This window comes from Oscarella lobularis, chromosome 5, assembly GCF_947507565.1.
Source record: "Oscarella lobularis chromosome 5, ooOscLobu1.1, whole genome shotgun sequence".
In the NCBI taxonomy this organism is placed as follows: domain Eukaryota; kingdom Metazoa; phylum Porifera; class Homoscleromorpha; order Homosclerophorida; family Oscarellidae; genus Oscarella; species Oscarella lobularis.
The window spans coordinates 2131400-2150500 of NC_089179.1; the positions used below are offsets into that span (position 1 = coordinate 2131400).

Genomic DNA, 19101 nt, shown 5'->3' on the forward strand with positions numbered 1-19101 from the left:
GATTTCACGTGTGAATGACGGAAAATGGTATTGCCCGACTGTCGCAGTAAACGAAATGAGCAGAAAAAGTCGACGTCTAAAAGTAAGAAAGTCAGCAAACAGGGTGTCAAATAAATGCAGATAAATATGAGATCTTACGACAAATTTATTATAGAATCGCAGCAATTGTTTAACGCACAGCAAACTACAACCAATTTATCAAGTAAGCTCGTATTACTACCCTCTTCGCGGCGAATCATAAATATAGAAACTGTAGAGCTTAGAATAGAGAATTTCTGACGAACTGCTCCGATCACCCTTTCGATGTCTATTCGAACCCTGGATAGTTGACGAGCTCGGTCCACATCGCAGCTAGAAAGCTGTTTCTTGCCTCTTGTGAAGGGAGGGACTTTGATTGTAGCACAAAACAGTCCAACCGATTCCTGTACGTTGAAGCCGCGGTCTGCAAGGATCAAGTCCCCTGGCAGTAGGTTGTCCAAAATTCCGCAATTCTCTGTCAGGTATTTGTCGATGTTCTTCCTCCCTTGGGAAATGTATGAAATAACCCCCTGCGGACAAATACCTATAAGAAATTTCACAGTGTTGTGACTTTTATAATTGGAATAAGTCTGCGCCCTCGCCATCAAGTCACTTGGTCGTTCACAAAAACCTCAAAGCAATCTATGATGCAGACGCATTTTCTGAAATGGGGTAGAAAAACTGCAGGCATGGTCTTCCTCAACTGCTCCCTGGATGGCCACTTAATCAGCGGCTTCACGCTTGAGTACATTATTCCGATCCATTCCTTAAAATATTTTGAAAAGGTGGATTTGTCAATGCGGAGGCGGTAAGCTAAGCCTTGATCTTACGAATTTTCTCTCAACTTGTTGAGGACAGCAGTAAAAAATTCAGACTTCGTCACGGGCATTCTGTCTGATAAGCGAAGATGAGGAGCTAGGAAGTCGAACACAGTCGTCAGAGTTTCAAAAGGCAAACCAGTGTAAAACTTCACTCTCTTATCATCGCCTCTGAAAGCGTCAAGCGAAAACTCGGAAACTCGTTCACTTTGAAGAAGCCGAATCTCCTTCATCTCATTTCTTAAACTTTGGCACTCCTCTTCCAAGGCAAAAATCTGTTCGCTAGTTAGAGTCGTAGCACATTCCACAGACCGTTCTTTGAAAGATACGTCTTCCAGAGATCCGCCAAGATCAATCAGAGTCTGAGCTGCTTCTCTTGCAGCCTGCTGGGCTTCATGGGCAATTGCAGACGCTGATTCTGCTGTCAGAGAGGCCTCTACAGCAGCTACGTGTGCTGCACCCCTAGCTGCCTCCCTGACAGCCCTGCGTCGTTCATCCCTAGCTCTGCTTCTCTCAGCTTCCCTTTCCGCTTCTCTTTCCTTCCTCCTTTGTTTGACTTTTGTTCGATTTTCTAACTTGTTCGCTTCGCGCGTACGCTTCATCGATTGTCGTCGTTCATACGCCAACAGAGCTCTCGATTGTTCGCGTTTTTTAGGAATTTTCATGAAACGGAATATCGTTGGAACATAGTCTGGCGACAGTGGGTCGTCAGATTTGGCTCCAGAAACGAAGTGCTGCGAGCAAAGACGATCGTTCTTCCCCGGTGTCCAGTTTTCACTCCGAATCGCACGTATCCAGCGTTCGCGGCGCTCCGTGCCTTCAGGAGGGAACCTATAAAAACTACTGAAAGCTCCTGGATTGCAGCGGTTCGTACAAGAAACGGCGCATCAGCTTTTCACCATATCTCGATAGGTGTACTGTGCATAAATGTGCCACCAAGCGGGAACGCCCTACACGAAGGCACGTGACTCTTGACGTGGCCGACAACTCCTCTATAGGCGGGAGCTTATAAAGCCCGTATTAAGGAAGAAGTGATATGGCAGAGAAGAGGCCTGCGAGAAGTGACAAGGTAGCGAGAAGTGACTAGTGTAGAGAAGTGTCTAGCGAGAAGTGACTAGTGTAGAGAAGTGATCTGCGAGAAGTGACTAGTGTAGATAAGTGGCTAGCGAGAAGTGACATGGGTAGAGAAGTGATCTGCGACAAGTGACTATAGTAGAGAAGTGGCTAGCGAGATGTGACCTGGGTAGAGCAGTGAAGAGAGGAAGAGGCCCCGTATTGGTACAGAGAACCCGTATCGGCCACCGCATGAATGAGATCGAAGTCACTGACTGTCGTGACTGTCGCGTCCAATCACTCCAATGGATCGTCCTCGTCGGATTCACAGCTGCAGTCTGCCTTACAATCGATGATGTACTGTGACCCAAGCAGACTACACTGAATCCCAATCTCGGCTGTTGACACACCCTCTGTCTGGCAACCTGAATTAACGTTGCTGAATTACAAATCAGATGGATGCATAATATATGACATGATTCGCGTACTTCCCCAACTGCGCTACCGTGACAATCTTCTCCGGCTCCCAGGTCTTCAAAAACCTCCTTTTGCGACACCGCAGAATCTTCACGTAAGACTTCGGCCACAACCTATACACCCATTAGCGGATCCAGAGGGGGGTTCCTGGGTTGCAACCCCCCCCCTTTGATAGGCGAAGCCACCCCCCGCAACCGGTCAGAAAGTTGATGGCTTTGATATTGAGAGGCTCTTACTGCTCTTCCGGGGAATAATTTTTAATTAAATAATTTTGCACTGTGTCCACGTACGCTAAGAGGAGTTCACCAAAGCAGGCGCGCGCTAAAGAACGGATTTAGTATGACGGAACGTCCTTCTAAGGAATCGAAGCGGTTGCAGTACCAATCAATCGTGTCGATGTTTCAGAGAAAACAAACAGAACGTGATGGTGCGGAAGGCTATGCTTTGCTAGGCAATAGTACTCTTATTCTGAGAACTGCTGGGCAGGCAGCTTGAGTCGCCGAAAAGACATCTCTCTAACCGCACCATCTGATGAACTGGAAATGGTTCCCTGTCTGAACGAAGAGTCTGAGTCTCATGGTCAGCGATGAGCAAAACTATTTCGGCCATCAATGTTACGGTTTGTTACGGCAGAGTCGGAGTTGTCCGAGTGCGTAGAGGTGATGGCTGCAGAAGACGATCGGGACACCGGCACTGAAGACTATTCGCCTCTGGAAGCTGTAAGTCTATATGTACCGGTATATAGTGATGAAATCCAGCAATGGTAATTTATTCTACCTAAGGAGCATATGACCGATTCTGAATCTTCCGAGCCTGGTGACGTTGGAAATACAGTTGTTGAAGCGCAAGGCTCTTTTGAGAAACTTCTAAGCCTGTCGGCAAATTTGGACTCCAAGACTAGGCTGGCTCTCTTGTGCCGTCACACAGAGCCTCATCTTCATGAACAGTTGCGATCTCACAGCGTCACAAAAGCGGGCAAAACGTGGATAGCCTCCTTTCAGCGCCAGTGGCTGACAAAATTTCCCTGGTTAGTTTACAGCAGACGACTCAAGGGAGGCTTGTGTAAGTCTTGCATTCTCTTTCCACACCGTCCGGAGAAAGGGGGCAGAAAAGGAGCGGCTCCTGGAGTTTTAGTGCTTCAGCCTTTTGAAAAAGGCTTAACAAGAGCTTTGCGAAAGGATGGCATTCTTACGTGCCACGAACAGTCATCGATGCACGCGATTTCTCAGCAACAAACATGTTTCTTTATTCACAACGAAATGAGCCCGGAGCATCGAGCTGACAGTCTTCTACTGTCAAAGGCAGCTCAAAATGAAGAGGAAAACAAAGAAGTTCTAAGACAAATCGTTAGAACAGTGAAATTTCTTGGGAAGCAAGCGATGCCTTTTAGAGGCCATCGAGATGATAAGTTGGATTTTGAAAACCTGACAACCAACCCAGGAAATTTTATTGCAGCTCTAGAATATCTTTCGGAAAGCAACGATACCCTGCAAAAACATCTGCGAAGCGCAAAGAAGAATGCAAAATACACAAGTAAAACTATTCAGAATGAATTAATTTCTCATTATGCGGCTGAGCTGAGGAAACATCTAACTCATCGTATTCGAGAGAATAACTTGCCCTACACTGTAATTGCGGACGAAGCGACTGACGCCCATGCTAACAGAGAAATCTTATCAGTGTGCTTGAGATACGTTGATTTGTCAGAACCCCACATAAGAGAGTGCTTTCTGAGTTTCGTTCACCTGGAAAGAGCTACAGCGAGCGCTTTATATGAGAAAATTGTTTCTATTTTAAGTGATCCAACGTTGTCGTTGGATTTGGGAAAAATTCGTGGCCAAGCCTACGATGGTGCTGCAGTGATGTCATCGTCTATTCGACGTGTGCAGGCGAAAGTAAAAGAAATAGCTCCCCTAGCAATTTATACGCACTGTTATCGCCACTGTTTAAATCTTTCGATTGCCTCATCTTGTAAGATTTCTGCAGTGAAACTGGTTTTTGACTTGATCAACGCTACTTATTTCTTTTTTGCGAACAGCCCTACGCGTCAAAGATTTTTTGAACTTGTTGCCAATACGGTATCCGCTCCAACGTCTCGCACAAAAGTACTTGGACTGTGCAAAACTCGATGGGCTGAGCGCCATACTTGTTTTGAAGCGTTTCTAGAATTGTACAGACCTATCATCATCTGTTTGGACGCCATCGTGGCTCCTCAAGATTACCCCGACCTTTGCGAACCCACAACGGCGTTGGAACAGTGGCAATGGAATCGCGAAACCAACGTTAAAGCTCACGGATTAAAGGCGTCTCTGGCATCTTTTCCAACGATAGCAACATTTCTTACTACAAAGAACGTCCTAGACGAAGTGCGATGTTTGGCCTCTAAATTGCAGAAGCGTGACCAAGATACACGTGTATGAAGCGTATGGCATGATTGATGCCACAAGAAAAACAGTGAAACAGAAGCGACAAAACGTCAACGATGTCTTCGATTTGTGGTATGCTGAAATAGTTGATTTAGCTAACGCCCTTGGAGTTGCAGAAACGGTAGCAAGAAAAGTTGGAGTTCAGCAGCATCGAAGCAACGTACCGAGTGAAAGCGCTAAAGAGCACTACAAAAGAAATGTTGCTATTCCGCTGTTAGACGCGCTGTCTCAACAGCGGGATGAGCAATTCTCCCAGGACAGTCGTGTTGTTGGGTTTTCCAACTAGTTCCTGTCATCATTATTGCTGACTCACAGCTTGACCGCGAAAGTACGAGGGAGCACCTAAGGCCCTGGACAAACGACATGCCTTTCCCTGCATCACTGCCGAACGAATTATTGCGATGGCAAGACCTGTGGAAAAGCAAGGAAAAGGACAGATTACCAAGCAATTTGCTACAAACGTTAGGCGTTTGCGATTCCGACACTTTTCCAAACATACATGCCTTACTAATCATTGGCTGCACTTTGCCAATTTCAAGTGCAGAAGCTGAGAGGTCATTTTCGCTTCTAAGAAGACTCAAGACGTACACGAGATCGACGATGGGCGAAGAGAGAATGTCCGACCTTGCAGCCATCGCCATACACTATGAAGTCGTCATACCAGTCGAGGATGTTTGCCAACGTTTTGTTAGCACTAACCCTAGAAGGATGTTCGCTAAATCCCTTTTCGATGAGCAAAAATAAAACAATTAATTATAAACCTTGTTTTTGTGGGCGTGGCTGTCCTGAAAATGGGCGTGGTCAAAAATTTTTTCGCGCGCGAAGTGCGCGAAAAATTACAACCCCCCTTTGTGTCATTTCTAGATCCGCGCCTGACACCAGGTATGGTCTTCTTGTTTTGGAGATCGGATTTCAATAGGCGGAATCAACGGTCTCTTGCATTCTTTGTCATTGCCCCACGCCTATCGTACCTTTTTCGTTGTCGTGAAAGATTAGTCATCCGACATTGCGCTTCTGAACGGCTGGATGATCGAGAAACACGCGCATGCTCCGTGCGGGGAGGGATCAGATAATATCAGTACAACTGAAGTAGAATCGGCGGCGTAGATGAGACTAAAGAGGAGCCTATCGCCGACTGCTGTAACGTGAATATATTTAATAACACGTAGGACAAAAATACGCGCGCTACAAGCACAGGAAGTCTGTAGATCTCTGTGAGTGTCTACTGCGTCTTCTTCAATTTCCGCCTCTGTTGCCGCGTCCTCTTCCGCTGTCGCTTCTTTCGGCTAGGCGTGTCTTTGCCAATGAAAGGTATCCTTTTGAGGTAGCACTCCCTCTTCTTCGGCTTGGCCTTGCGCTCGTCGCGATGCTCGTCGGCTTTGGACTCGTCGGCGTCGCAGTCGCGATGCTCGTCGCTTTCGGCTTCGTCCTCGTCGCGATGCTCGTCGGCTTCGGACTCGTCGGCCTTGCCGTCGGCCGCGTCGTCGGTCTCGTCGTCGCGATTCTTGTCACTTTCGGCTTCGGCCTCGTCGTCGCGATGCTCTTCGGCCTCGTCGTAGCGATCCTCGTGGCTTTCGGCTTCGTCCTCGTCGTCGCGATGCTCTTCGGCCTTGTCGTCGCGATGCTCTTCGGCTTCGGACTCGTCGGCCTTTGCTGTCGGCCGCGTCGTCGGTCTCGTCGTCGCGATTCTTGTTGCTTTCGGCTTCGGCCTCGTCGTCGCGATTCTCTTCGGCCTCGTCGTAGCGATGCTCTTCGGCCTCGTCGTAGCGATGCTCTTCGGCCTCGGCGTCGGCCTGGTCGTCGCGACGCTCGCTGTCGGCCTCGTCGAACCAGTCGCAAATCTCGTCGCTGCCGGCTTCGGACTCGTCGTCGGACGAGTCGGTCTCGTCGTAGGCTAATTCCAGAAGCTTCTCGACGAGGGTTCTGGCGTTCCTCGACCGGAGGAGGCGAGCCAGTACCTTTTCGACTTCATTGCGAAATCGCTTCCTCTCGGCGTAAAGTAGGCGAGATCTACTTTTCTCTTTATTAACCTGGGGGAAGAAATCGCGCAGAGTACTCACCACATCCTGTTTTGAAGCCTTTTTATCTGACAGGCAACACTTTTTAGGTAGGACCTCAGTTCCTTTTGGCTGTACTTCGAGAGCTCTCGCCTTAGCATGACTTGAAAAAGTTGACGTCGATATGATCCTGTGACACAGTGCAATGGCCTTTTCAAGGACTCCGGTTCGCGTGCACGTCTCGTGTTTGTCAACGCCCACCGCCCAAAGGCATACACACGCACACTCTTCTTTGGGATCATACCAATCATTCAGCTCTGCTTCCGCTCAAACGTCGTCTCATAGAAGGGAAATTCCGGCCACTCCCACATAAGCCGATAGCGACGAACGCCATCATAGATCTACAAGAGAAGAGACAAAATGCATTTCTCAAAAAAGTATTACGCGATCACGACACTGAAATAGCCGCGCAGAGTAGCGGATCAGCGCTTTTCGCCGACCTCATGACACGTGTACGCCCTCCCCGGATATAAATCTGCCAAAGGCGATAACGAGCGTAAAGTGTACCTCCTAACGCCCACCCGATCTGCCCCAGGTGCATGCCTTTCTTGGAGGTCATACAGTGCGCCCACGCATAAGCTTCCCACGTGACTCTTGGTAGGAATCGCCGCGTCATTCAAATGTCATAGAACTTGTATTCTTTGCGGCGGTTTCAGGCGCATAAGGAATACTTACTCTAACCTTTCGCGTGATTCCGTTCGATTCCGGAAATGCACGTTTACACGTTTTCTTCCTTCGTTCTCTTTGACACTACTCGATGTCGTCTGCGAAATAGCATCTATTTCTTCCTTCCTAAAGATTGGTCAAGCCGATTTTCGTTCCGTTCTTTCTTTCGTCTTCCATTTCGCTTCGAAAATCCGTTGCTATGAGCGTTTCGATACCATTTTCTAGAGTTTACGCTCCATTTCGCGATAATCCGCTTGCACGAAAAGACGCGCAAAGGAAAGACGAAGAGATCGGTCGAGCGGATTTTGCTTCCCTGTCTTTGTTCGTCAGATACGGCTCGGAGACGTCTGGCCGAATGGTCGTCATGGGCGTCGCCAAAAAATCTTAGCGCGCCATCTTCGTACATCGAAAACATGCCCGAATTCACCTTTTCTTCCGTAGTGAAGGCCGTGAAATTGTACGTCGGGGCCGAAAACGTCGCAAAGAAGGTCCCAGTTGTCTTGGAGTGGGACCAACGCAATCGGTACGACCGATACGCCAATTCGGTCATCGCCAAGTGTCGCGGCGTTCTAAAAATGGCTGGGCACCTCACCAAAGAAGACGCGGCGAAACTTGGGCCCTTGTTGCGCAGCGGGAAGCTTACAGCCGTGGTGTAAGCGCACATTTATCATTCAACATACACTGTGTACTGTAATATCTATGTGGCAGTGAATTTTCAAGTGACCCCTACGCCACTGAAAGTCGGTCCTACCAGCATCGCGTGGCCGACGTCATAGTAACCGTCATCGGCACCGAAGACGTCGTGGAACATTTTAAAATATGTTTTAAAATTATATGTATGCGTTTATCAAAAATATATGTATCAAATAGTACAATTGGCTTTTTTTTGCGAGATCGCAGGTTGGGTCCCAGAACGCCACCATATGCTCAGGAATCAAACCTGACCATTCCCCGTCCGCTGATACGAGAGTCAATGGAACTGCGTAAAGCAGTATCTCTAACAAAACGAACAAATGGAAATTAATAATTTGAATCTAACCTCAAAACTCGACGGTGTCACTTATACTTCTTCAGTGCTTCTTTGACTTCATTTACGGCCGATATTCCATTCCTATAAATTTCAACTTACTCGCGCACTTTTCTCAAAAATTTGCGAATTCTATCTAAGGGGACGGCATCCAGAGCTGGTTCACGTTTGCTTGAAGTCCGGTGATGGAGTAGTTGCATAGTCGTCGCGTTTCTCGTTTGGCCTCCGCCCATATTTGCTCGATGGGATTGCACTCGCATTGGAATTTCGGTATGATGTCCGGCGTCTCTGGCAATCTTCTCCACAAGTGATAGTTCTGATGCAAAATCCGGGTGACAATTCTTTGACCATGGCCTTCCTCAACATTCCTTCTGTGCATCGTTGTCGTCGCACCAAGCATTCCTTTAGTCCAATGTTCTCTCCGCTAGAATTTGTCATTGAAAAAAATTGACCCTCCCACTCAGTATCCCTCATAATTGGTGTGTTTTCCCCCCGGCTTAACTATCATGCGGTTTGCGTTTAGTGCGTCACTAGCTCGTTTGCCCGCGCTACGCGCGGGCGTTACTTCCTGTTGCTTTTTCGTGTGGGTAGTTTTTTGAGTTCGATTAGCGTTATATCATAGATAAAATAGAGAGAGGGATTGGCAACTAGCACTGTCACGTGACCCTTAGTAAATCGATGTGTGTCTCCGTCGCTATGGAGGACTTCGAAGCCGCTCTAGACGTCTTTCTAAACAAAGCCGTTACTACGACACCTTCTACCCGTTATTCTAACGCGTTAAGGATTGCCGAGCAGCTGCGAAAAGCCGTGAGAAGAGCCGAATTCATTCCGCCGGTTACAAGCATCGTTTCACTTATCGACGAATGCTTAAAAAAGGCAAAATCGGTTACCTCCGTTGGAATTCAGCGGCAGAAAGCGTCCTTTTTGTCCAAGAGGTTTCTTTGACTGTGTTGCCCCTCTATTGGGAGACACTCTTGAATAGCATCAGCACGGACAGCACCGATTCAAGCGATCCCCTTTTGCCGCAGTCAATAAACGACTTTCTTTTTGAACGCGCTTTCTCTCGCCAGTTCGCGGGAAAAGGGATCGATTCCAGTAGTGGACATACCAGTAATATTGACATGACGACGGACGAGTTGAACGCTTTGCGCTACATGTGCGGCTACATTCCTTACAAGCTGCTGCGCAAATTTTCTTCGTCGGGGAAGCCAAAGAGTAAAGATTACTGCATCGTGCTCGAGCAACTTAGAGATGAATCCTCTTCGAAGTCCGCTGACGACGATGTTATCGAACTTGACTCCAGAGCATGGCTTCGTCGCGTCAGTAGAGGTTACCTATTTGAGGTTAGCGATGCCGCATTTGAATTCTTCAAGGCTATTGAGAAACGTGTTCACCACCTTCTACCAGCAATGCTTCTTAGAAAAGAAGGAATTGTTGATTCTGTGAAAAAGGAAATTTTAGGAGATGAGGTTGTGAAGGGTTACTGGAGTGACTCAACAAATGAAGCAGATTGCAGCGTACGAGATGAGCTGCTGATAGACATTGTTTCTCTTTATGTTACAATTCGCGGATTTTCTCTTGCTGCCAGTTGGTTAGAACAATACAAGCGAGAAAAAAGTGTTAGAGTTGCAAAGAGTAAAGCTCTTAGAAAGTCTATTAATAAAGGTGATCAATAGTGTACATGGGATGTTTCTTCCTACCTCCGTTTTGAACGTCAGAAACGCCTAGTTTGACGCTTTGGAAGAGGCGTGCCATCAATCTTTTCCTCAGGGTATTGAAGCCTTTTTCGGCTCGAATTTCCTCTTACAGGTATAAGAGCAGATGATCCCTGTTGCTTCAATGACATAGAATTTGTCAGGACCTGCTGGACAGAAGGATTCTCTGATCTTCCTCCTCTTGCTCTCTGCTGTCCAAAATAATTTTCAATGGGATCATGGTTCAAGTTGCCACTTAGGATGAAACATTGATTCGACCCCTCTACCGTAAAGAAATACTTCACTAAATCCACGAAGGAGCAAACTAAATAATGCAATGCATTAATATTTATTACTGCAAGTATCTAAAAGCGCTTGCCGGAAATGTGCAAGCCCTCCAGTGTCTCTCTGCTCAGCTGCCGCAGAGCTACCTCGCCTTTAGACAGCATAGGAACTGACTCAATTTCAGCCTGCCATTCACGCAAATATCCGAGAAAGTCAGTCTTCAGGAACTGCAAAGGAAAAAAGATATATCTTTTCTATACGTATAAATAATATTACAACGCAATATGTACATACCGTCAGACGCTCGTCATTAGGACTAGTGTACCCTCGCCGATCAGGCTTTTCTGCCTTTAGTGATCGCGCATTCATGCAATCAAACATTTTATCGAATATGCGAATAAACTTGGCCGTTTCTTCGGATCCCTCAATTTTGAAATATTCCAGAGCGTTAGCGACACTTCCACTTAGAACCTATATTACAAATCAAGGTTAGGAAAATATATAAAATACGTAGTAATTTGGGACATGTTCTTTACTATGGCACGCCAAACGTAACAGAACCTACGGTAATGTACATTTATTAATATGTCGAAGTACTTTATTTATATGCCCAACTACTTCATTTATATGCCCAACTACTTTATTTTCATATGTCGAAGTACTTTATTTATATGCCCAACTACTTCATTTATATGCCCAACTACTTTATTTTTATATGTCGAAGTACTTTCTTTTCATATGTCGAAGTATTTTATTTATATGCCCAACCACTTTATTTTTATATGTCGAAGTACTTCCTTTTTATATGTCGAAGTACTTCATTTACATATGTCGAAGTAATTTGTTGTCATGCAGAGTGCTTTATTAGAAAGCTACGGGACGATCGTTTGCCACTAAATACGGGATTTATACTTCGCCATATTGTTTCTCCGTTCGCTTGCTCTTCTACCGTCGATTTCTCCTTTTCTTGCTCAGTAACAGGCTATACAGTCGGTGAGCTTGTGATGAGAGTTGTTTTAGATCATGGAAAACGACATGACGGAGTTTATTTTGTCGGCTCCTTCAATAGTTAATGAAAGCAGGCGATCTTTGAATTCTTGCCATCCGCCAGCTATTTCGACGTGCCGTTTTAAAATTGAAAATGCCGTCGCGGTTCTTGGTATGCCAGGATAACTGGTCATTTCTGATGTAACAGAATTATTCAGGCGCATTAGAGAAGAGAAGTGAGGAGCACACCTTGTCGGGATTGATGCGACGTCTGCGCCGATGTCTTGAGGAATGTGAAGAGAAGTGCCATGAGCAACTGGACTTGCTTCAGGAGGCACCCCGAATGTCGCAAATAGTTCCTAGCAGCCTTGCAGCGGCGGTCACTAGGTCTGTTTGTTGCGATGCCCGTGGCCGGCCATCGCTTCGCATTGAAATGATGACTTGAGGCAGTTGTATGAAGTCATGGGCTCATGGACACGGGTATCGTCTACACTGGGTGTGTCCATGCAAACTCTGTGGAGAAGGCGCCAAGAATATGACATGCCTATTTGAGCAGAATCATTCTCCTTATTGTCAGACGCGGAGCTGGACGAGGCAATAGGTGACACTTTAGACGTGGCGCCACAGTCCGGCGAAGTATATGTCCAAGGTTCCCTTGTTGCTAAGGGAATACGCGTTCAGCGTCAGCGTGTTAGAAATTCGCTTAGAAGAATTGATCCCGTTAACAGATCTCTGCGTCGATCACAAGTAATCATCCGCCGAAAAAACAGCGTTGCTGGCCCCAAATGCCTTATAGTAGTACTAGACTGTTTGTTTCTCTTGCCTCTACACATATACCATTTCTGTAGGCATTTCGACGGCAATCACATACTAATACGTTGGAAAATGGTTATTCACGGCTGTATAGACGGGTACAGTCGACTCATTACGTATTTGCCAGAGTTGCCAAGGATGAAAGGGCGTCGGGCGTGAAATATTAAAGCGCAAGCAAAAAAATTTGTGACCACGCCCCCTAAAAAGAGAGTCACGCCCACTCAAAAGAAAATAGTTAACCACGCTCCCTTAACATAACTATTTTTGTTCTTCACATAAATGTAGTATAATGCATTTAGTAATGATGCATTTAGTCGTAGCAGTGATCATTGTTTTTGGTGCTGCTTGTTGTACTATCATCTCTCATTCAGCGAACTGGGAACGTTCGCTGCCGTTCACAAGCTTGTTGATTTTTCTTTGCGCTCGCTCGAAGTACACTGCCCTCCAGGCAAGATTCAAAAAAGTAATTGTGTCTTTAGGTACGCTGTTCAAAAGGCTGCGGAGCTGTGTTTTCGTACGGCTTGCTGAAAGATTATGTTTGTCAGCCAGTTCATCATTTGCCTGTCACACCCCTGAGGCGGGTTCGGTCGCTTGAAAACATCTCAAGCATAGCAACACCAGACACAGTTCAAAAAAAGCAAGCTGGCGCCGTTATTCAACGATTGCTTAGCAAGAAGAGGGGAACTCCAGATGACATTGTTCTTAGTCTTCCAACAGGAAATCGAGGGCAGGTATAGATCATCCAGAAAACGCCTTTTTCTGTCTGGCCCAGCTGGTATAATTGCTGATCCAGAGCTTCGCTCGGTTGAGGATGAACTTGAAGTGTCAGACTGCTGGCGAGCCATTTGCGACATGCAGCTTTTCTTCCCAATAAACTTTATGCGTTGAATGGGAGCATATGGGACTTCCTTCACCCCAGGCGACAGCATCCAGTATGCTTTCTTTCCAGTCACCGTGACTGCATCTCTCGCACGCACGCCGGCCTCAATCGCCCACAGTAGAGACGCTACGTGGCTGCACGTCTCTCCTAGACCAGCCATACAGTTACAGTGGGCGGCAAGACTTTCCTCCAGCCTCCGCAATAACCCACGGCCTCAGAGGCTTTTCGCTCATGCGCTGCGAATGATTCACCTAAGAATGAAAGCTGCTGAAGCAAAACTATAACAATTGAGGCATATTTACTTACGCTGTCACGATGCGGTTGTCGTTGCTGGGGAGTTTGTGCACTTGGATACCATGTACCCATCTCGCGAGGAACTTTTCGTAGCAATCCATGCTCTTATAGTTAAGTAGTGCTTCACCGGTGTAGGGACTTGGTTTGACGATAAGATACATTCCTAGGTGGATGTGGGTGATCCCTGGCCAGGCGTCCACGTCATCAATCCAGTCCGATTGGGCCATTTCGTAAGGGTCTTTGCCCTCCGCGAACGCTAGTTTTTTGTCGTATCTACGTTGATGTTCCGCTCCTTCAAGGGCAGCCCTATAACCTTTCAGAATCGGCTGGTTTCGTGGCATACTTCTTGGCTGTAAAACCCGGATGGCCTGAAGTGGAAGGATCGGTCACTATTTGCTCACGTGAATGCAACCCCTCTATTGAGGACAGACTGCAATACCTGGGTTTTAGAGAACGATTGACGTCAGTTCGCAGAGAAGCAGCTGTCTCTTCGCCACGACTTCGCCACGATCACCAGACGCAGTCACGTAACTCACTTGCGTCGCTCTAAAAAATCAATAAATAATTATAGAGTAATATTTAATTGTTGACCTTGCTGGAAGAACCATGTCTTCTGTCAACGTCGTCTCGTCTTCCACTTCCGGGACTCGTCTGTCTATCCGTCGCACGTTTCTAAAAAAACAATACATAATCAATACATAATTTTTTCATCTAATCCTATTACATTTTTCAAAATGATATCAATGTATCCTGCTGCGGTCCGATGACTGAACCGGGCAGGCATAATCTGCACCGAACGTCGCCATAGAAACGATAAACAGGAGAGAGGCGCTTTCGGAGAAGGCAGGGAGTAACCCTAACTACTGCGCATGCGTGTTTGAATCTCCGTTTGATGCTACGCTAGCAGCTAATCGTCAGAGTTCGCTCTCGTCGACGTTGTGAGCGAAAAGCCTTCACCGACACTCAATCGACGAGAGAATTCGGCGATCTTTCGCCCATCGTCGCTCTCACGTGGCCGCATTGAGGTATGCAGATTTTGCTCCGTAATCGCGCGTCGACGAGGCGAAAAAGCCTCGAAGCTCGCGTGCGCGAATCGATTCCCCCGAGGATGATGGGAACGGCACACTCCCAAACGATCGTTCTCGCACACCTGCGCAAATTCGAAGCGTCCTGTCGCCATTCACTATTTTCTTTTCGAACAGAACCTCTCATCGTCTCCCAATGTCCGCAACAGCGTTCTTGTACGTCATCGAAACGGTCGTTCTCGCCGAACAGCGACAAAACCACGGTGAGTACGAACATTCGCGTAGTGGGCTCCAAAGAATTGCGGCGTTCGTTTCGCGCGCGCGAACGCCACGCGCGAACGCTCCTGCCTCGCGGCAAAACGACGCCCTACGCACCGTACGCGCTCGTCTTATCGATCGTAAACGATTGGTTCTTGCTACGTCTTCGACGGCCCCTGTCTAAATCCGCTCCAATATTCGATTTACGTTTGTTTGGCACCGCCAATTCGACCGTTATTACTCGCCAACTACATTAAATTTAGCTTCGCGATAGCCTCGGACCCAGGCCTCTCCCACGAACCTTGTCACCGGGGAGAGGCCTGGTACCTCATTCAGTCACATGCTCCCAAACTTTTCACGTGATTACCTTTTATGGTCATGCAATTAGACGGGCTGATGTCTTAGGATTTAGGCTCGGCTGATTCCCATTTTTTAGTGAAGACAGTCATCATTTGTTGAAAATTCTGTTCCGACTTTTCGCGTAGGAGGCAGCAGAGCTCCTCATATATTGGCCGCCTGTTTTCACTTTTTTCAACTTTGCAGAGATTCCTCTTAAAAGTTCTATAGAGAATTTTTTTACCCTTCCCTAATTTTTTACGTAGCTGGCCTAATTGTAAATGGTGAAAGTAGCCATGGATATAGCAACTCTCTGTCTGCCCTATTGTAAATAGAGGCTACAAAACTGCACTTACCGGCCGACGTGCCAAGGGCATAGGATGTGTCTAGCTTCGTTCCCAAGAGCAGCACGCACAGCAACTGGAATGGCGAGATCTAAAAGCGGTCATATATAATCTATAAAAGCATGTAAACGCTAACCGTCATCTGACATTACTTCGTTCACTTTGGTGGAAGGACTAGCACCAACAACACATTTCAAAAAAAGCTTGATAACACTGCTGCTTTCGTTGCTGCTAATGCACCATCCCGCAGTACATCCTTAGGAAGACAAACACTTAAGATTCGCTATTCTGCTTTCCGGTTACGCGCTGTAACTTACCGTTTCCAACGTCGTCTACCACCATGACAGTAATGAGTTTGTACCCATACTGATTTGTACCGTGGGTTAGCTGTGATCGACGCTAAAAATAGGATCCGCAACTATAAACCCACTTATGTCTGATAAAAAGCTTGCAGAGAAAGAAATGTGCGTCGTGGCATTGATTTAATTGCACGACAACAACGCCCGTATAAAATCTGCGCTGGCCTACACTGTACGACAAAAAAACACGAAACGTTTTTCTGCATCAAGTAAGTGCTTTTTTGACTAAAATAAGCGTAAGAAAAAAAGAACTTCATACACAGGGGGGAGGATTTTTCTCTTCTTTTTCCCCAGCGACTTCAAATGCGTCTAGAGCGCCTCACTGCTAATGAAGGTAGAACCTTCACTCGTTGTGAAGGTATAATCTTTATCGTTGTGAAGGTAGAACCTTCACTCGATTTGAAGGTAGAACGTTCACTCCTTATGATGGTAGATGTCCGGGAAGGTCTCGCGAATTCAAACGAAGGAAGACAACGAACTGTTTGTTTCATGCGGATGAAATAATGTACGATAGACTTGTGATTGCGTCAATGCACGCTCATGTGATCACATAACGGGAAAAAGCTCCTGTCTTCCTGGCTGGAAGGGTAAACGTTGGGCCTCACTTTTTCTAACAGTAATTATCAGTTTATCAGCTACGTTTTTATGTCATAAGTCGCTTTATAATAACCGCTTCGGTTTGCAAACTTGGTTTTAGACTGTTTTCCTAATCTCTTCGTACTGACCCATCACATAGGCAGAAACCTTTACGAAAAGCCATACACACTTTTTCTTCTAAATCGAGTCAGAGGACACCCACCTCGCTGCCAACGACAATTTGATCCGAAGGCACGCGAATTTTTGGTCCCGTCAAGATTGCGGCACTGTTAACAGCGTTTGATTTCTAAGTCAAGTTCTAAATTTGTACGTTTACGAAATATTACTGACGGCGTTTGATTACTAAGATAGCGGCACTGTTGAAGGGTAACGAATCCTCGAGAAGGGGAAAAAAAAAGAGCGAAAGAGATCTTAGAATTACGAGAAGGCGTGCGTCAAGGTGAGCATGGTGCATGCACTAAAGTTCTGAGGTATACAATACACCGTCGATTGAATTCAAATAAGCGGGCTGCATCAACTTAACACTGAAGAATCGATTTCGTCGTATTCACTATTGCTTCGGAAGCTTCTTCATTTGTTCACGTCCAGTCACCAAGGAGTTGTCAAAATGAAGTCACTAGCCAGATGTCACATCTGGTGGCCTCAAATCGACAAAGAAGAAAACCAAAGCCCCTATAACACGTAAAACTCTAGTGCATGGTCGAAACGATCTCGTTGGACGTAAAGTTGTCTGTAATCTTTGCTTCTTGGGGTTCCATCTGCCTATACTTGAGATCTTAGCTCCTAATCTTTGTTTTTAACGGATCCATCTAGATTAGGAGCTAAGGTCTCTAATATAGGCAGATGGATCCCTTACCACGCTATTATTCACTAGACGCGTTCCGTCCGCCTGAACTGCAAGCGTCGCTTGCGCGCAACGACGTACAGACATGTGTTTGTCCAGATATTCAGTGTCGTGACGATGAGGGATTGGCCTCAGTAAGGGAGAGAGACTGATAGAGTGAGGGGAAACGACGGGGGTTTCTAGGAAAAGGCTGCGCGGAATGAATTCCTGTGCGGCGGTTTCCATCTTGCCACCTTCGTACGCGCCGGCACCTATGCCTCGCGCCACCGAACAATTAACGATGGCCAGTGGCCATTCAATCGACGTCATCGGCTCAGCGGATTTTCCTCTCCGCATCGGTACTTGGTCGACGCAACAGCGTTTCCGCGTAGCCCCGAACTCTACAAACCCCATCTTGGGTGTTGACTGCATCGTCCCCAACAACATCGATATCATCACCTCTAAACGTCAGTTACGACTCCCAAACGGCGTCTCGTACCCTCTTATTGCCCCGCACTGCCCCACACGGTCGCTTCTTCGCGCAGAGCCTACGTTACCGCTGTCCGTGGTGCTTGCTGAGTCCGTCGTCTTTCCGCCGGGAAAATCGGAGATGATTGTTGCCGGCATTATTCAATGCGCGGATTCCGCGGAGAGATACAATTCTTCTACATCCCTCCTATTGTTTGAGCCGTTGCCGTCTCTGACAGAAAAACACGAGTTGGTTGTCTCCGCATCTCTGGCGAACAACAATAACGGTGGGATTCCGGTGCGTATTCTCAACGTCGGAGGAGCACGCAAACTGTACAAGGGGAAACGTCTTGCCAATATCGCCAACCGTTTCATCTCCGCGAAGAGGCGCAGCGTCAGGTGGAAGAAATGCTTGATGCCGGCGTCATCGCCCCTAGCAACAGCCCGTGGTCGTCACCCATGATTCTCGTACCAAAAAAGAATGGGAAGTTACGTTTTTGTGTCGATTTTCGCCGCCTGAACGATTACACCACCAAAGACGCTTACCCGATTCCGCGCATTGACGACGACCCTTGACAATCTTGGCGAATCTCAATATTTCTCTACTCTCGATCTCGCATCGGGGTACTGGCAGGTTGGGATGGCTCCGGGGGATCGTGTCAAGACAGCCTTTTCGTGCAACGGAGGTCACTATGAGTTTCAAGTTATGCCGTTTGGCCTGACCAACGCGCCCGCAACATTTCAGCGATTAATGGACCTTGTGCTACGGGGGCTCCCACTCGACTCTTGCCTGGTGTATTTGGACGACGTCCTTGTACACTCGCGCACATTCGAGGAACATATTCGCAACCTCGAAGCGGTGTTTTCTCGTTTGCGGTCTGCTGGCCTGAAATTGCGGACCGAAAAATGTCAGTTTCTTCGCTCGGAAGTGCCTTACCTCTGTCACATTATCAGCGCCGCGGGAATCGCTACTGACCCGTCGAAAGTTGAGAAAGTCCGACATTGGCCTCAACTGCATAACAAAACGGAAGTTCGATCCTTTATTAACTTTGCTGGTTACTACCGTCGCTTTGTTCAGGACTTTTCAACAATCGCTGCTCTCCTCCATGATTTAACTACACAAAAGGTGCCTTTTCAATGGTCGCCCGCAGCGGAGACGGCATTTGCGAAATTGAAAAACAAACTGACGTCCGCTCCCGTTCTTGCTTTCCCTCGTTTTTCTCAACCTTTTCGCCTCAAGACCGACGCCAGCGACGCCGGCCTGGGGGCTGTTTTGTTGCAGCTCATCGACGGACAGGAGCATCCAATCGCGTATGCTAGTAAGAAGTTAAACGACGTCGAAAAGCGATACAGCGCTACCGACAAGGAGTTGTACGCTATTAAATGGGGGATGGCG

The 19101-nt window shown here is 47.1% G+C and overlaps 2 protein-coding genes across 2 annotated transcripts; one reads left to right on the plus strand and one right to left on the minus strand.

Moving 5' to 3' along the window:
• The first annotated feature begins 2908 nt into the window (after positions 1 to 2908).
• Positions 2909 to 5536, plus strand: LOC136187347 (52 kDa repressor of the inhibitor of the protein kinase-like). The gene is made up of 5 exons (XM_065974926.1): positions 2909 to 2945; positions 3000 to 3085; positions 3149 to 4732; positions 4773 to 5060; positions 5108 to 5536. Exons 1-5 carry the CDS (start codon positions 2909 to 2911, stop codon positions 5534 to 5536), a joined length of 2424 nt encoding a protein of 807 aa, XP_065830998.1.
• Positions 5537 to 6014: 478 nt separating this feature from the next.
• Positions 6015 to 6857, minus strand: LOC136187348 (S-antigen protein-like). Its single transcript, XM_065974927.1, has 4 exons — positions 6853 to 6857; positions 6731 to 6822; positions 6489 to 6686; positions 6015 to 6445 (listed from the first exon to the last, which is right to left on the minus strand). Exons 1-4 carry the CDS (start codon positions 6855 to 6857, stop codon positions 6015 to 6017), a joined length of 726 nt encoding a protein of 241 aa, XP_065830999.1.
• Positions 6858 to 19101: the final 12244 nt, after the last annotated feature.